The sequence below is a fragment of the Rhinatrema bivittatum genome, chromosome 1, assembly GCF_901001135.1.
Source record: "Rhinatrema bivittatum chromosome 1, aRhiBiv1.1, whole genome shotgun sequence".
NCBI lineage: Eukaryota > Metazoa > Chordata > Amphibia > Gymnophiona > Rhinatrematidae > Rhinatrema > Rhinatrema bivittatum.
The window spans coordinates 332,206,002-332,223,765 of NC_042615.1; the positions used below are offsets into that span (position 1 = coordinate 332,206,002).

At 44.1% G+C, this 17,764-nt stretch overlaps 1 protein-coding gene across 1 annotated transcript in view; it reads right to left on the reverse strand.

The window, feature by feature from the left end:
* DMP1 (dentin matrix acidic phosphoprotein 1) overlaps positions 1 to 17,764 on the reverse strand; it is a 46,060-nt gene that overhangs the window by 17,495 nt on the left and 10,801 nt on the right. Inside the window, exon 4 of the mRNA XM_029598097.1 lies at positions 13,617 to 13,655. Within this exon, the coding sequence (XP_029453957.1) occupies positions 13,617 to 13,655 (39 nt within the window). The remainder of the gene's footprint in view (positions 1 to 13,616; positions 13,656 to 17,764) is intronic.

Below are 17,764 nucleotides of genomic sequence, written 5' to 3' on the forward strand. Positions count from 1 at the left end.
AAACCACAACTGTAAGATATAATATTATATCTTAATGGGCCTCGACAAAGGAAACTCTTTCCTATTGATCTTGTTAGACCTTTCCGCAGCGTTCGACACGGTCAACCACGCCATCCTCCTAAACCAGCTTTCGTCCATAGGAATCAGCGGCACCGTCCGATCCTGGTTCAAAACGTTTCTCGATAACAGAGGTTACAAAGTTAAACTCCAAAACAAGGAATCCTCAAGATTTGACTCTGTCATAGGAGTCCCTCAAGGTTCTTGATTATCTCCGACCCTATTTAATATCTATCTTCTTCCTCTCTGCCAACTTCTTACCGACCTCAATCTAAAGTACTTCCTTTACGCAGATGATATTGAAATCATCATCCATATCAAAGACACATACTCTAAAACTCTTGACTACTGGGAAACATGCCACCAGAAAATCAAACAAGTAGTAAACAACCTACACCTCATCTTAAACTCATCCAAGACAGAAATCCTACTCATCTCTCCTGAAAACAATATCTCCAACACTACTCTTCCCAACAACCTACCTACCACACAAGTTACAGACTTAGGAGTGATAATAGACAACCGGCTAAACTTCAAGGCACATATCAACAAAACAACCAAAGACTGCTTCTATAAACTCCAGGTTTGGAAGAGGATAAGACCCTCTTTTCCATGCTCAAGACTTCAGAACGATCATCCAAGCAGTCATTTTTTGCGAAATTAGACTACTGCAGTTCCCTATTGCTAGGTCTGCCCTCATCCTATTCCAAACCACTACAGATGGTTCAAAATTCAGCAGCCCGATTACTAACAGGCGCAAGAAAGAGAGACCACATATCTCCCATTCTGAAAGAGTTACATTGGCTACCCGTCCACTTCCGTATCATCTATAAAGCCATATGTGTCATCTTCAAAACTATTCATCAACGCATCTTATGCACTTTAGCTGATGACAAAGGAATCGGAAAATCTCTCAGAAATAAGAATACGCGTGGGAACACAAGGTCTGGATGAACAGGCACATCATTTGAGGACAGATGTCAATCCCAGCTAGGGACACAAGCAGCGTAGGAAAAGAAACTAACCAGGATTCCCTCAGTAACGGCGAGTGAAGAGGGAAGAGCCCAGCGCCGAATCTCCGCCACTCCGGGTTCGGGGATCTGACCCGACTCCCTTTCGATCGGCCGAGGACGACGGAGGCCATCGCCCGTCCCTTCCGAACGGCGCTCGCCTATCTGTTAGGACCGGCTGACCCATGTTGAACTGCTGTTCACATGGAACCCTTCTCCACTTCGGCCTTGAAGAAGAATGCTCAGTCTGTTTAAAAGAACAAAATTAACGGACCCACTCAAGGAATATGCTCAGTCTGTTTAAAATAAGAAAATTAACGGACCCACTCTGAAGGTCAATGCTCAGTCTGTTTAAAAGAACAAAATTAACGGACCCACTCAAGTACAGGCAGGAACAGCAACGGAGTTAAAACACTTGTGGGAACACAAGGCCTGGAGGAACAGGCACATCATTGGTGGACAGAGGTCAATCCCGGCTAGGGACACAAGGCCTGGAGGTACAGGCAGGAACAGCAACGGAGTTAAAACACTTGTGGGAACACTAGGGCTGCACAGTAGATGCCGGTCAGACACAGCGATTCATGTCAAGAACATGTGCTGCAGTGCTTACTGCTTACATTATCTTGAGCATAGGAGGCAATTGGAACTGCTGCAAGGCTCCTTTCAATAGCTTTTATTCATTTTGCCATTCACAAGGAAAATCGGGAAAGCCAAGCACTGGCAGGTTTACTTTCAAAAACACTAGCATTTCCATCAAGACCGGTGAAAGCCTTGAGCGGTGAGGGCTCATGATATCCCCTGTCATTGAAAAAACACGTTCACTGGGCACACTTGTTGGTGGACATGACAGATATCCTTCAGCCACTTTGGCTAGGTGTGGCCAGACAGTGGACTTGTGTGCCCAATATGCCAGCGGATCTGTCTGCGTATTCTCTATCGGCTCTGAGAGATACCGTTTCACTGACAGCTCTGCTGCTGTCTCCTCCTGTGCTTGGGAGGGCTGAGAGTCACTCAATCCAGTTACTTTCTCTCTCGCCTGTTGCACTACTGATGTATCTTTATGGCCAACATGCCTTGGGCGTTCTGACGTTGAGGTGGAGGCACTAGTAATAGTATCTGTCACTGACACAGTCCTTCTCCTGCCAGGGCTAGCAGCAGCACAACTCTGTGACGTGCCTGCTGTTTGCACCTGTGCTTCAAGCCTAATCTGTCTCCGCCTATGGTGCTCCTGTTCACGGACCTGTGCTAACAACAGCTCCTTCACAAATGACAGACAATTGGTCTGTAGGGCGATTTTACCTTTCACACGGGGATCACAGACAGAGGCGAGCATGTATGTGCTGTCCTCTGTTAAAGGCCTTAATCTGTCTTTCACCTGCTGCTGCAAAACGTCCACACACTGCAGCACCTCAGCAGTCATTCCCTCTTGCCGTTTAATGCCTTCCAAATGGTCATCCAGGAATTTCACTATAGGGATGATGTCAGCCAAGGTGGAACTTCTGGAACTCAGCTCCTCCGTGACGTCCTTGAAGGGCTGCAGGATTTTTACCAGCTGACTCATGACTAACCAATCGTGATGCCCTAGGGGATTCTGTACACCTATGTCTATTGTACCAGAAAGTTCATGAAGGGGTGTCTGCAGCTCCAATAACCTCTCCAGCATCATAAAGGTGGAATTCCACCGGGTGGGAACGTCTTGAATGAGACGCTTCTGGGGCATATCCAAAGCAGTCTGATTTTCTCGGAGAACCTGCCCCGCCCTGACACTTCTGTGGAAGTGTGCTGCTATGTTCCTGCACTTCTGTATTAACCTACGCAGGTATTCAGTCTCCTTGTCCTTGGACTCCAAGCCCAAACCTGACTTCACTACCAGATGCAGAGTGTGTGCAAAACATCGGATGTTCTTAAACCGCCCATCGCTTATTGCCTTAACCATGTTTGCACCGTTGTCTGTGACAAAAAAGCCTGCCCGCGTTTTACTGTCTCGCTGGTGTACTTTCCAGCTCGCCAGCATCTTTCTGATGCATGCTAGAATATTGCCAGCGGTATGGGCATGGTCCGTCAGGTGGGTGTTCAGTAAAGCCCACCTCCACCCTGATGCTTGTTCAGTAATAGAGCTGCTGGCTGCCCCTGCCTCTGCCATGTCCCACCAGTGTGCTGTCAGAGAGAGGTAAGAGTGTGCAGCATTCATGGCGGTCCAGATATCGCAGGTGAAATGCACTCTTCCGTCTGCCTTACCTAGCAGTGCTTGCACGCGACTGACACAGTGCTTGTACAGGCTGGGGATGACCTTTCTACTAAATGTGGTTCTGGAGGGGACTTTGTAATTTGGAAGTACGACCTTCAAGAAACGTTTGAAACCCACATTCTCAACTAACTGCAGGGGCTGGTCATCAAGGGCAATCATTTCCCCAATGCTCCTGGTTACTACTTTTGCGGCTGCCTGCCTCCTACCCCGGGATAGCGTTACCGCACTCCACCCCATTTCCTCCATGGTGCATTGTCGCTTCTCCCACATGTCAGTGGGTTTCTGGCCTGCCGCCTGACTGCTAGAAGGGTATGAGGGCGTGGGCTGACTCTGCTGCTTTCCTACCACTGCACCCTGGTTGGAAGGGGAAGGGGTCCCCTGACGGAAAATGCTACCATCCCCAGATGGCAGTAATCTTGTTGGGTGTTGCCTCTTAACATGATACTCCATGCCAAAATTTGACAGATGTCCCAGTTGCTTGCCTCTGCTAATATCCCTGGCACAGTAATTACACCGAGCATAACGCGGGTCTTCTGTCACTTTAAAATGTGCCCAGATCGCAGATTTCTTTTGTGATCCTCCTCTCTTTCCCGCCCTGGGGGTGGATGGTGGCACTGGAGTTGAGGTACTACTGGGTGTGGGTGGTGCACCCACTGCACCCGGCGAAGCAATGCCAGCGGGGGCAACAGTCACCCTCTGTCTCCCTTCTGACAGCTCTTCCTCCTCCTCGATATCAGTGGAATGTCTCCCCTGCCGCAGATTTCTGGAGGTGGAGGCTAAAACAGGACTAACTGACAATTCTACCGAAGATTGCTCAGGTATAACATCTTCCGTTTCTGATGAGAATCCCATCCAAGAAGATTCTTCTTCTGAATCAGAAGCTAACAGTGCCAGCGCTACCTTGTCACCGCAAAGTTTTGCAGGACACTTCTGTCCCCTGGATGCTCTTGGGTGTGTAACTTTTGTCTGGCTAGACTCTGCCTCCTCTTCACTCTCCTCCAAAACTACAGTGCCAGAAACAGGTGCTGGCGATTGCAAAGTTTCATGGTCTGATTTCTTTTTTTTTGCCATGGAACTGCCATCCCCTACAAAGACGTTTGATTGCGACAGTTGCCTTTTTACCTGTACTGGTGGTGTTGCGCTGGTGTCTTTTGCGGTGCCTCCGCTGCCATTCCCACTAAGTCGCTTGCATCTCCCTTTCCCTGACATTATGGATTTAATGTCAATGAGTACTAGTGGTAACACTGCCCACTGTCCCACAATAATAATGTTCGGTCAGTTTAAAATAACTAAATTAACAGACCCACTCAAGAAGAATGCTCAGTCTGTTTAAAATAACAAAATGAACGGACCAAGTCAAGGACAATGCGGTTAAGTCTGTTTAAAAATAGCAGATTGAACAGACTCGCTGAAGGCCAATCTTCACTCTGTTTATGCCCACTGCCTGCCTGGCAATGCACGGAATGTGTCTGTCTGTGTGTGTGCAGTGAGTGCACAGAGAACAAGCTTCCTTTTCAGTAGATATGAGGCAGGGTACTCCCAGCCCTGGAACTGCTGCCCACCCAGCACTGAACCACTCAAGGACAATGCGGTTAAGTCTGTTTAAAAATAGCAAATGTAACAGACTCGCTGAAGGGCAATGTTCACTCTGTTTACAATGCCCACTGCCTCACTGTCTGCCTGGCAATGCACGGAATGTGTCTGTCTGTGTGCACTGCAGTGCACATAGAACTAAAGTAGATATGAGGCAGGGTACTCCCAGCCCTGGAACTGCTGCCCAGTGCCCACCCAGCACTGAACCACTCAAGGAGAATGCTTTTAAGTCTGTTTAAAAATAGCAAATGTAACAGACTCGCTGAAGGGCAATGTTCACTCTGTTTACAATGCCCACTGCCTCACTGCCTGCCTGGCAATGCACGGAATGTGTCTGTCTGTGTGCACTGCAGTGCACATAGAACTAAAGTAGATATGAGGCAGGGTACTCCCAGCACTGGAACTGCTGCCCACCCAGCACTGAACCACTGAAGGAGAATGTGTTCACTCTGTTTACAATGCCCACTGCCTCACTGCCTGCCTGGCAATGCACGGAATGTGTCTGTGTGTGTGCAGTGAGTGCACAGAGAACAAGCTTCCTTTTCAGTAGATATGAGGCAGGGTACTCCCAGCCCTGGAACTGCTGCCCACCCAGCACTGAACCACTCAAGGACAATGCTTTTAAGTCTGTTTAAAAATAGCAAATGTAACAGACTCGCTGAAGGGCAATGTTCACTCTGTTTACAATGCCCACTGCCTCACTGCCTGCCTGGCAATGCACGGAATGTGTCTGTCTGTGTGCACTGCAGTGCACATAGAACTAAAGTAGATATGAGGCAGGGTACTCCCAGCACTGGAACTGCTGCCCACCCAGCACTGAACCACTGAAGGAGAATGTGTTCACTCTGTTTACAATGCCCACTGCCTCACTGCCTGCCTGGCAATGCACGGAATGTGTCTGTGTGTGTGCAGTGAGTGCACAGAGAACAAGCTTCCTTTTCAGTAGATATGAGGCAGGGTACTCCCAGCCCTGGAACTGCTGCCCAGTGCCCACCCAGCACTGAACCACTCAAGGAGAATGCTTTTAAGTCTGTTTAAAAATAGCAAATGTAACAGACTCGCTGAAGGGCAATGTTCACTCTGTTTACAATGCCCACTGCCTCACTGCCTGCCTGGCAATGCACGGAATGTGTCTGTCTGTGTGCACTGCAGTGCACATAGAACTAAAGTAGATATGAGGCAGGGTACTCCCAGCACTGGAACTGCTGCCCACCCAGCACTGAACCACTGAAGGAGAATGTGTTCACTCTGTTTACAATGCCCACTGCCTCACTGCCTGCCTGGCAATGCACGGAATGTGTCTGTGTGTGTGCAGTGAGTGCACAGAGAACAAGCTTCCTTTTCAGTAGATATGAGGCAGGGTACTCCCAGCCCTGGAACTGCTGCCCAGTGCCCACCCAGCACTGAACCACTCAAGGAGAATGCTTTTAAGTCTGTTTAAAAATAGCAAATGTAACAGACTCGCTGAAGGGCAATGTTCACTCTGTTTACAATGCCCACTGCCTCACTGCCTGCCTGGCAATGCACGGAATGTGTCTGTCTGTGTGCACTGCAGTGCACATAGAACTAAAGTAGATATGAGGCAGGGTACTCCCAGCACTGGAACTGCTGCCCACCCAGCACTGAACCACTGAAGGAGAATGTGTTCACTCTGTTTACAATGCCCACTGCCTCACTGCCTGCCTGGCAATGCACGGAATGTGTCTGTGTGTGTGCAGTGAGTGCACAGAGAACAAGCTTCCTTTTCAGTAGATATGAGGCAGGGTACTCCCAGCCCTGGAACTGCTTCCCAGTGCCCACCCAGCACTGAACCACTCAAGGAGAATGCTTTTAAGTCTGTTTAAAAATAGCAAATGTAACAGACTCGCTGAAGGGCAATGTTCACTCTGTTTACAATGCCCACTGCCTCACTGCCTGCCTGGCAATGCACGGAATGTGTCTGTCTGTGTGCACTGCAGTGCACATAGAACTAAAGTAGATATGAGGCAGGGTACTCCCAGCACTGGAACTGCTGCCCACCCAGCACTGAACCACTGAAGGAGAATGTGTTCACTCTGTTTACAATGCCCACTGCCTCACTGCCTGCCTGGCAATGCACGGAATGTGTCTGTGTGTGTGCAGTGAGTGCACAGAGAACAAGCTTCCTTTTCAGTAGATATGAGGCAGGGTACTCCCAGCCCTGGAACTGCTGCCCAGTGCCCACCCAGCACTGAACCACTCAAGGAGAATGCTTTTAAGTCTGTTTAAAAATAGCAAATGTAACAGACTCGCTGAAGGGCAATGTTCACTCTGTTTACAATGCCCACTGCCTCACTGCCTGCCTGGCAATGCACGGAATGTGTCTGTCTGTGTGCACTGCAGTGCACATAGAACTAAAGTAGATATGAGGCAGGGTACTCCCAGCACTGGAACTGCTGCCCACCCAGCACTGAACCACTGAAGGAGAATGTGTTCACTCTGTTTACAATGCCCACTGCCTCACTGCCTGCCTGGCAATGCACGGAATGTGTCTGTGTGTGTGCAGTGAGTGCACAGAGAACAAGCTTCCTTTCAGTAGATATGAGGCAGGGTACTCCCAGCCCTGGAACTGCTGCCCACCCAGCACTGAACCACTCAAGGAGAATGCTTTTAAGTCTGTTTAAAAATAGCAAATGTAACAGACTCGCTGAAGGGCAATGTTCACTCTGTTTACAATGCCCACTGCCTCACTGTCTGCCTGGCAATGCACGGAATGTGTCTGTCTGTGTGCACTGCAGTGCACATAGAACTAAAGTAGATATGAGGCAGGGTACTCCCAGCCCTGGAACTGCTGCCCAGTGCCCACCCAGCACTGAACCACTCAAGGAGAATGCTTTTAAGTCTGTTTAAAAATAGCAAATGTAACAGACTCGCTGAAGGGCAATGTTCACTCTGTTTACAATGCCCACTGCCTCACTGTCTGCCTGGCAATGCACGGAATGTGTCTGTCTGTGTGCACTGCAGTGCACATAGAACTAAAGTATATATGAGGCAGGGTATTCCCAGCCCTGGAACTGCTGCCCAGTGCCCACCCAGCACTGAACCACTCAAGGAGAATGCTTTTAAGTCTGTTTAAAAATAGCAAATGTAACAGACTCGCTGAAGGGCAATGTTCACTCTGTTTACAATGCCCACTGCCTCACTGTCTGCCTGGCAATGCACGGAATGTGTCTGTCTGTGTGCACTGCAGTGCACATAGAACTAAAGTAGATATGAGGCAGAGTACTCCCAGCCCTGGAAATGCTGCCCAGTGCCCACCCAGCACTGAACCACTCAAGGAGAATGCTTTTAAGTCTGTTTAAAAATAGCAAATGTAACAGACTCGCTGAAGGGCAATGTTCACTCTGTTTACAATGCCCACTGCCTCACTGTCTGCCTGGCAATGCACGGAATGTGTCTGTCTGTGTGCACTGCAGTGCACATAGAACTAAAGTAGATATGAGGCAGAGTACTCCCAGCCCTGGAACTGCTGCCCAGCCAGCACTGAACCACTCAAGGAGAATGCTTTTAAGTCTGTTTAAAAATAGCAATATGAGGCAGAGTACTGCCAGCCCTGCCTGGCACTGCCCAGGATAAAATGTACAGACTCACTCAATAAGAATGTTCTTTTTTTTTTTTCCCTAACAAAGAATCTGTTCTGTGTTGTCTATCAAATCTGGTTCTGTTCTGTGTTGTCTATCAAATCGGGTTCTGCTATCTTCTCTGCCTCAGCCTGCCTAAGCCCACCCAGCACGATCCCAATCCCACCTCCCCACTGAATCGCTGAAAATGTCCGTCAGTCCTCGTGCTGCTGCTGCTTTTATAGTGCTGCTGGCTCGTCAGGAAATCCTCAGAGAAGCACGGAATGACAGCGCGATTCGCTGCATTCAGTGCTTCTCTGAAAAGGTGAACGCAGATTCGCTGCGTTCCGGTATCCATGCCGACCTGTCCCACCCTTTCCTGTGAGTCACTGAGACTCACAGGACAGGGTCAGACAGGTTGGCATGGTTACCGCAGGGGCGCCGCCATTTTCAGGTAATCCGGGGCTCCGAGCTCGAGTCGCAGGTAATGGCGGCGAGAAAGCGCGCGCATGGCGATTCGCCGTATCCGACATATCTATGTTCATTTATGTCGGAAATCTGCTCGTATACACTTTTTACCCCAACTCTTAAAACCTTGCTAACCTCTTTACTTCTTGTTGTTTCAGGACTTACATGTAATCCATAGCAGAAGTAATGTTATGCAGTAGAGGATTCAAGCACGCACTTGTAAGCATAAATACATGTAGATTGCGTCGAGTAATCTAGGAATGCCCATTCCCAACCCAGATGATGCCCACGCCCTGCCCCTTTTTTGCAAAAATATTTTTGTGCAGAATTTTTTCTGCATGTACAGGGAGATACATGCATACTCATGTGATTTTTAAAGTCCATGCAGCGCACACGTGCCTGATTTCTGAATGCATCCCCTGGCTTTGGTGTACTTATATCTTTTAAAATTCACCTTTAAGTGCAAATAGTGGAAAATGGGCTTCTGAAAAGTGCTATGAGAGTATGTTACATTTACATTTTCCTTTGAAAATTACCCTGTGATATGCTAATTTTACACGCATAAATGTTTTGAAAATTCACCCCTAAGTTTATTTCCATGATGAACTTGTCTCAAATTGGCACCATCCACACGTTGTTCTAAATCCAGCAATCATCTTAACAGTGTTCTTCATGCTACTGAGTGATTTCACATCCTTGACTTTCAATGCTACTGCTAGTATCCCCAGCAGCATAGATGTATCTATTATCTTTTGTGATAATGCCAAGAAAATCTCTCTCAATACTTTGATTTCTATTGTTCTCATTACCAAAATCAGCGGTATCTTCAACTATGCTTTGATTGGTGACAGATTCTTCACTTAATTTACTCTGAATTAACTGTGAGTGAGAGCAAACTATTTCTATGTGACAAATACTTGCGTTAGCCTACTGATATCATATATTACATATTATTTACAATATCTAATATTGCATAAGTAGTTTGCTTTCCAATTATATGAGGCCCACAATGGGTAGGGTATGAAGCTTAAAAGGGATATGAGCAATAAAATGAAATATTTTTTTTCTTAGAACAACATCCCAGTGGAGGTGGTGATAGTAAAAATAGTGTCAGAATTCAAGAAAGCCTATGAATAGCACAGAGGATCCTTAGTTGTGAGGAAATGAACTTAAAAGTAGGAGATCAATTGTGGTCTGTTGTATTGCAACAGGAAGGAAAAATGGGCAGACTTAATAAGACCTTGTGGTCTTTATCTTCCATTTTTGTCTAGGTTTCAATGTTGCTGCAATACTAGGAAACAAACAATACTAGGAAACAAACTATTTTAGATTATTGAGTGTAAACTATAGATGTACAAACATCCTCCAAGTTCATTTGAATTCAGGCTCACATCTTCAGATTTTTGCCTCACATGGACTAATATAAACTTTGATCTGCTTTTTCTAACTTGCCTTTTTTTTTTTGGAAATCATAATTTATCAACATTGGTTCTGAACCATGAAAATATTTATGGATTAAAATTATCCAAGGATAATAAAAAGTATTAGAATAATTTGATACAAATGAAAGTCCTAAATATCTACATTTGATTTGGATCAAAAAATTTGAAACAAATTAAGACAGAGATTAAAGTTCAGCCATGACAAATTCATTTATCTAACTTGATTCAGAGCTTCTCTCAGTTTATCTCGATTTGTTCGAAATCATTTGGTTCAGTTGTATTTTAGATTTAATTTAATTTCATTTGATTATCCCGAGTCAAAACAAACTCTTGTAGGAATGTTTGTATTGGCATCCAGCAATACAGATCAAAGCAGCTACAAATTACCATAATATACTTTCAAACAGTGAAAAACAGTCTTACGCTGATGGAAACCTCAACATTTTCCTTCTGCTTCCTTCCCCTCCCCCACAATCCCCTTTTCCGATAGAACACCCTCTCTCTCATATGTAACTATGGTATGAGATCATCACTCCCCAGCTAATCTAGCCATGCAGTTTATCCTTTCCTGAACTTCTCCAGGGAGGCAAAATTTCAAATATGCTGGCCAATGTACTAAAGTGAGAAAAATTTCACAATGTCGACTTCTCTCAAAAAAATGGCAAAACAACATAATAATTACAGCTCCTTGAGGTATGGTTAAAGTTTTTGCTCAATTTCCTGTAGAAAAAGGATGCACAGTATATATCTATTAGTCTCATTTTCACGGGCAGAAAAATATGACATGGAAAACTAGATAGTGCATGCAAAAACATGCACTTTAGGGCACAAGCAATATATGTTATTTCTTTTAAAAAGCATATTCAATGAATGTTATTTTGTGATCAACATTGGACAATTTATTGGAAAGTTGTGGAATAGCATACACAAATAAAATAAATATATAAGTTCCAAGGTCTTACATCACTGAGCAGCTTATAAACTAAAGAGCATGTTTTTGTTCACATTTTTTGTGCAGGTGAGGAGAAAAATATCATGCATACTTTTTCAATAGAAAGCTTCATAAAACCTTTTGCAAAATCAGCCTTGGGAAGCCAATTTTGGGCATACTTTTAATATGTGTTCAGATAATTAGCTACTTTGCATATTAACTAAGTGACATTTTTGAAGCCTGAAAGGAGATTTTGGGTGGGGAATGGGCATTTTGGGATGGGGCCAAGAGATGTGCATGCCTGTACCAATGCTCCTGGACATGTGCCCAGGTCCAGTGCCACAAACTTTTTTATATGCTATGGATGAGGTGTACGTTTTTGGAAGTATTTGAGGGGGATGGGCTGCAGGCTAATGAATCAAATGGGTTTGGAGGACCTAGCCGAACATTGGGCTAATTGGTGTACGAACTGGTGAAACTAATCATTGACGGATATGCGTCCTTAAGCCGACTTACACTGCTGGGTGCGCACAAGCTTAAAATTAGGCGCACATGTATGCGCACATACTATTTTATAACATTCACGTGTATGTATGCTCATGTTATAAAATTGCCATGGATTTGGGTTTGCGCCGACATACACAGGTATGTATATATATATATATATATATATATATACATACCAGCACACCCGTTTGAAAGTTATCATCTAAAGGTATGCACAAAAGATTTTACTATTTGCAAATCCAACATTTTTGCAAAACGTTTGCTCCATATGCTAAAAAGGAAAATAATGCCTACAATTGCAAATAATGCACGCTATTTGCTATTTGACAGATTTTGCTAAATTTTTCTCATTTTAGTATATCAACCTTAAAGCTAGAATTTTAAGATTTTCCTTATTGAAATAGGTTAAAAAATGATCTAGATAGACTCAATCAAGGCTGTTGTACTGTATCACTCTTAACCTTCCCATTAGGTGTATGACCCATACTTTCATTAACTAAGGGGTAGATTTTAAAATTTTGCGCGAGCATGTACTTTTGTTCGCGCACCAGGCGCGAACAAAAGTACGCTGGATTTTATAAGATACGCGCTTAGCCGTGCTTCCCTCCAAGGCCGCTCCAATTTTGGAGCGGCCTTGGAGGGAACTTTCCTTCACCCTCCCCCCACCTTTCCCTCCCTTCCCCTACCTAACCCACCCCCCCGGCCCTATCTAAACCCCCCCTTACCTTTGTTGGCAGATTTACACCTGCTAAAAGCAGATGTAAATCTGCACGCGCCAGCGGGCTGCTGGCGCGCCATCACCCAACCCGGGGGCTGGTCCGGAAGCCTCGACCACGCCCCCGGGCCGGCGCCACACCCCGAAACGCTGCATCATTTCGGGAACGCCCCCGACACGCCCCCTTCCCGCCCCTTTTACGAAGCCCCGGGACTTTCGCGCGTCCTGGGGCTCTGTGTGCGCCGGCGGCCTATGCAAAATAGGCACGCCGGCGCACGTAAATCTGGCCGGATTTGCGCACGTAGGGCATTTAAAATCCACCCCTAAGTCTATACCCCCAGCATGCTCTTTTATTTTCCAGTTAGCTGCAAAGTCACATTTGGCCCCTACCAGCAATTGTATTATTAATTTATCCCTCCAACAGATAATATCCTATTCCGGTAGCCCTATCAGATATGTTTTGGTCTCCCAGAGAAGTTTCACTTTAGCAATATCCATAATAAGTTTTGAATGATTTTCCAAAAACATTCTGTCTTAATACGAGTCCATCGAATATGTATCAATGTTCTTATCATCCTGTGCTCACAGCAACATTCATCCTCAGATCCACAGAAAATTTTATTCAGTCCTGTTGACCAAGCGGATCAACATGGCAACAAAACTACCGTACTTTATTCAGGACTGTTTGAATTTCAATCTTATTTGAGGTGACGTCATGCGAGGACTGCACTTTAAATATTGTGTAAAATGCAGATCACTGAGGAACAAAAGCACATATCAAGTATATGCTTTGTATAAAGTAGTATGGGAAAGTGAGGCAGGAATCAGTGTTGCCCATAGTTGCCCATTTTGCCTGCTCTTATATTTTTGATAGAAGATTTAATCACAGTGGACCCTATTTTTAAAAAGTGCTTTACTACAGACACAGAATTGCAGGAACTTCTTTGAAATATATCTTTTGTAACCATGGTTAGACATTACAATTAGAACTTTATATCATTTAAATGTACACAGGTTTTACTGAAAACAAATTAAGAAAGCGAAAAAGGAAAGTAGTCTGTAACTACCTGTTCTTCTGGACTGTCTTCTGGTGATTCACTGCTTACCTGCAGAAATATGAAAAGGAGAAAATAAATGCATTCTACAGTTTAATTGCATTAGATAATGCAAATGCAGTAATATAGAACAAATGCTGTTTAAAAGCTAACAATCACATTGGGCAGGCACCCAAAGGTTCCTGACTACCAGTCCTGGGCTATCTGTAGATTCTCACAGTAATCTATAAGGTTTGGTAGCTACACTGTAAGTCAGACGCCCACAGACATAAAAAGGCCAATATCCAGAAGCCATTTAGACGGGTAATTGTAATGTTATCCAGCTCGATGGCAAGGCAGTGATATTTGAAGCCATATGCATATTGAGTTATGTGGCTAGAAGTTAGCCACATAATTCGGGGATGGTCCGGAGGCAGGCAGAATGTGTTTCAGGGTGGGCAGGAGTTAGCTGGATTTACGCGCGTAGGGCTTTTAAAATCTGCCCCAATGTGTTTTCAGGGCTATGTCGTCAGGGCATAGTGGTGTAGGACAATGAAAGTGCAATTTAAAAATGTAAAACCTGAATGAAAGTGGACTACAAGTCAAAGAATGCATAGCTGTGGAAGACCTGGATGGTTTTGGAGGTGTAAAAAACAAAGTGGCTGATGTACTAAACTGCGCCGATGTTCACAATAGTATTTATGCATGTTAAAAGCACCGTTCATTTGAATTATATATATTATGCACATTACAGGCATTTTTAATATGGGCTATTTAGCTATTGAGAACATCAATGCAAGAACTATGCAAAATAGATAATGGTCTGTATGCAAATCAATTCATTACCTATGAGCACATAGTTAAATAATATGCATTAAAACATGTGAAAAATGATGGTGATCCATTTACTATAAATTAACTATACCTCGGGGAGGTGTAGTTACAAAGTTTTGCATTAATATCAGCATTAAGGCCTTAAATTTAATGCAAGAAATTAACACATAAATGATTTGCATGCTGTGAACACAGGCCATTCATTAATGCAAGATAATTGGGGTGAAGTTTAAAAGGTGTTACATGTGTAAAATTAGCATATATGCGCATAAATACATACTAGTTGATAAACATAAAAAATACTCATTTATTTTGAGTTTTGCGCACACATTTACACGCACAAAAAACAGGTGGTCTAGGGGCATTCCAGAGCTTAGCTAAGAGGAAAGTGCATAAGTTGCTATTAAAAGAGATTTATGTGCATAGAAAGCTAAATTATAAAACCGGTGCGTGGGCACACGTATGCGTGTTCATCAGCCCATGCTCAGGGATGCGGCTATTTTATAACATGCACAAGTATATGCACGCATGTTATAAAATAGCCTGGCTGCACTCACAACTACACCAAATTTTAAGTGGACGTGCGCCTGTGCGCACAAAAGCTGCTTCTACTGCTGACGCCATTGCCTGTTTTACCAGTTCCTCCCCAGATCGCCCAGTTAACAGCTAGGTCCTCCAGACCCACCTGGTTTGATAGCTTGTACACCTCATAGTTACCCCAGACTCTTTGCAACCCTCCGAAATGGCTCATTAGTTTTGGTTTGTTTTTTTTACTTACACACCATCCATAGCAGAAGTAAAGTTACGTGACAGGGGCCATTGGCGTGTTTCAGATCGCATAATTTTTACATGCAAATTTCTTGCTAAATTCCCAAAACACCCATGCCCAGCCCACACCCTGCCCTATTTGAGAAGTTCAGAGATGTGCGCGCAGTGGCATTTATGTGCATAACCGGGCAGCTTTTAAACTTCACCTTATATTTAGCAACTCATTCACTTAATTTTACATATACTAATTATCTTGCACAATTAGGGCCTGGTTTTAAAAAGCATTTACATGCGTAAAACTGGATTTTGCTCGAGTAAATGAACTTTACCCATGTAAGTGGGCTTTTGAAAATTGTTGCAATATAGGCTTTTGAATTGTCCATAGGATTTACCCGCAAAAGTGCACCTTACTCCAGTAAATGGCTTTTGAAAATTGCTATGACAGTATGTTCATTTACATGTGTAATTCCTTTGAAAATTACCTGCTTAATACTGACTCATCTATTGTCTAATACTGGTTGTTTGGGAAGTCTGGGTGAACTGGGGATAGTTCATGGTGAAGAACTCGGAGGGTCTTGATGACCTGGGAAGGACTGACTAAACTGGTGGAGATATCAGCAGACTTGTGATTTCAATTACATGTGTATGTTTTCAAATATACTGACTTGTGCATGTAAATCAGGGTTTAAGTAAGTCAAGTATATAATATAAAGGCCAAAATTTAAAAGCCCGGGGCACAAAAACCGGGGATACATGCTTGGCAGGGCCGTGTGCGTGTTGAACGCATTTTAAAAATGGCCCGGCCACGCACATATCTCCTGATACGCGCGGAAGTGCTGGGCTAGGTAAAAGTGGCGGGGCGAGGCTGGCCGGGACAGCGGTCATTAGGCCCTATCCTGGGGAAGCACGTGCCGGCAGCCGGCCAGCACGCAGAACTTACTACTGCTCAAAGGAGCAGGTAAGTTCAACAATAATAAAAAACAAGTTAGTTAGGGTAGGTTTAGGGGTCGGGGAGGAGAGGGGAAAAGGGAGGAAGAATATGTAGGGGGATAGGAAAGTTTCCTCCCAGTCCGCTCCTTAATTGGAGCAGACTAGGAAGGAACTGGGGTAGGTCCGATTGCATTGCTGCACGTTTTTTTTTACTAAAATCCCCCCCTTGCATGCGCAAGTAGCCACCCGCCTGCACATGAGTGCGCCGATATAAAAAACTGGCGCATGTGCACGCGGATATCATATTTTATAACATGCGCACGGCAACACGCGCATATTATAAAATTGTCGCATCCGTGTGCATGCACCAGGAGCCGCGCGCACATTTTAAAATCTACCCTTTCGTGCACGTTTTGAAAATAGGTGGATCAGTTACATGTTTTCAATGCATTGCAGGTATTAGTGCGTAAGTAAACATATATGAATATATTTGGGGAAAGACATACATGTGTTTTATAATATCTGTGTACCTCAAATGCGCAGGTTACAAAATATTGTTTTATATCTCTGCATGCCATATTCACGCATATATGGGGCTATGCACAGTTCTTTGAAAATTATCCTCCTATGTACAATAATGATCCATGCTTTAGTACATAGATCTCAAAGGGAGTTATGTTACTCAGAATTAATTGACACTAGAAAGCAGAACATTTCTGTGCAATTAACGAAGTCCATAATTGTATTAGGATTTTAAATTTTTCACAGGTCATTTCTTTCTGATCTGAGATCATAATCAAGAAAGCCCTCCTTTCTAGTAACCCAAGTCCCAATATTTTTGGCAGAGGCTTAGATTGCAATCTGGAATCAGGGAGCCTAACTTTCAAACCTATACGAGTGGTACCGCATTTACTCACATTAGTGGAAGCATGGATATTTCTGCCAGTATTTTTTTAAACTGTGTAGTTCTGCTCCATAAGTCTATGAGTATGTTTCAGTACATGCAAATATTTTCAATAGAAGAAAACACATACTTTACCTATTTCATAAACTTACATGTGTAGATTTTAGGTGCGTAAAAAATATATCATGTACATTTAATAACCCAGATTTAGATGTGGAGGCAGGTATTAAAGCAAGCACATATACCATTTTAAAAACACTTGTTTGTGTATTTTAAATCACCAGTTCACTGGTACCTCCACCATTTCACCCAATCAATCTCCAGCTCTCATAGGCCATTTAGTACTTCACGCTGAAACCCTACTAGTTTACCTAAACATCCTACTCAAAAACTACAGACAACAGAGGAGTTTGATTTCATTTGCGCTAGTCAATTAACATGTAAAGTGTATGAATAAGTTTGGAAATGTATAATCGTATATCTCTTACAAAATAGCAACTACCATGGGTAGGTCTGCCCCAGCCCATCCTTTTTCCCGCCAGTAAGATATACACTCAAAATGGAAAATACGCGCATACTCGTGACATTTATAAAATAGCATATATAGGAATATATACTACTTACACATGTATATGCTACTTTTATGCTCAAAACCCCTTTGAAATTTACTCCATACTATTTTGAGTCATCTCTAGTGAAAATCTTTAATCTCTGTAGGCTGTGATACCTTTTACTGGACCAATAA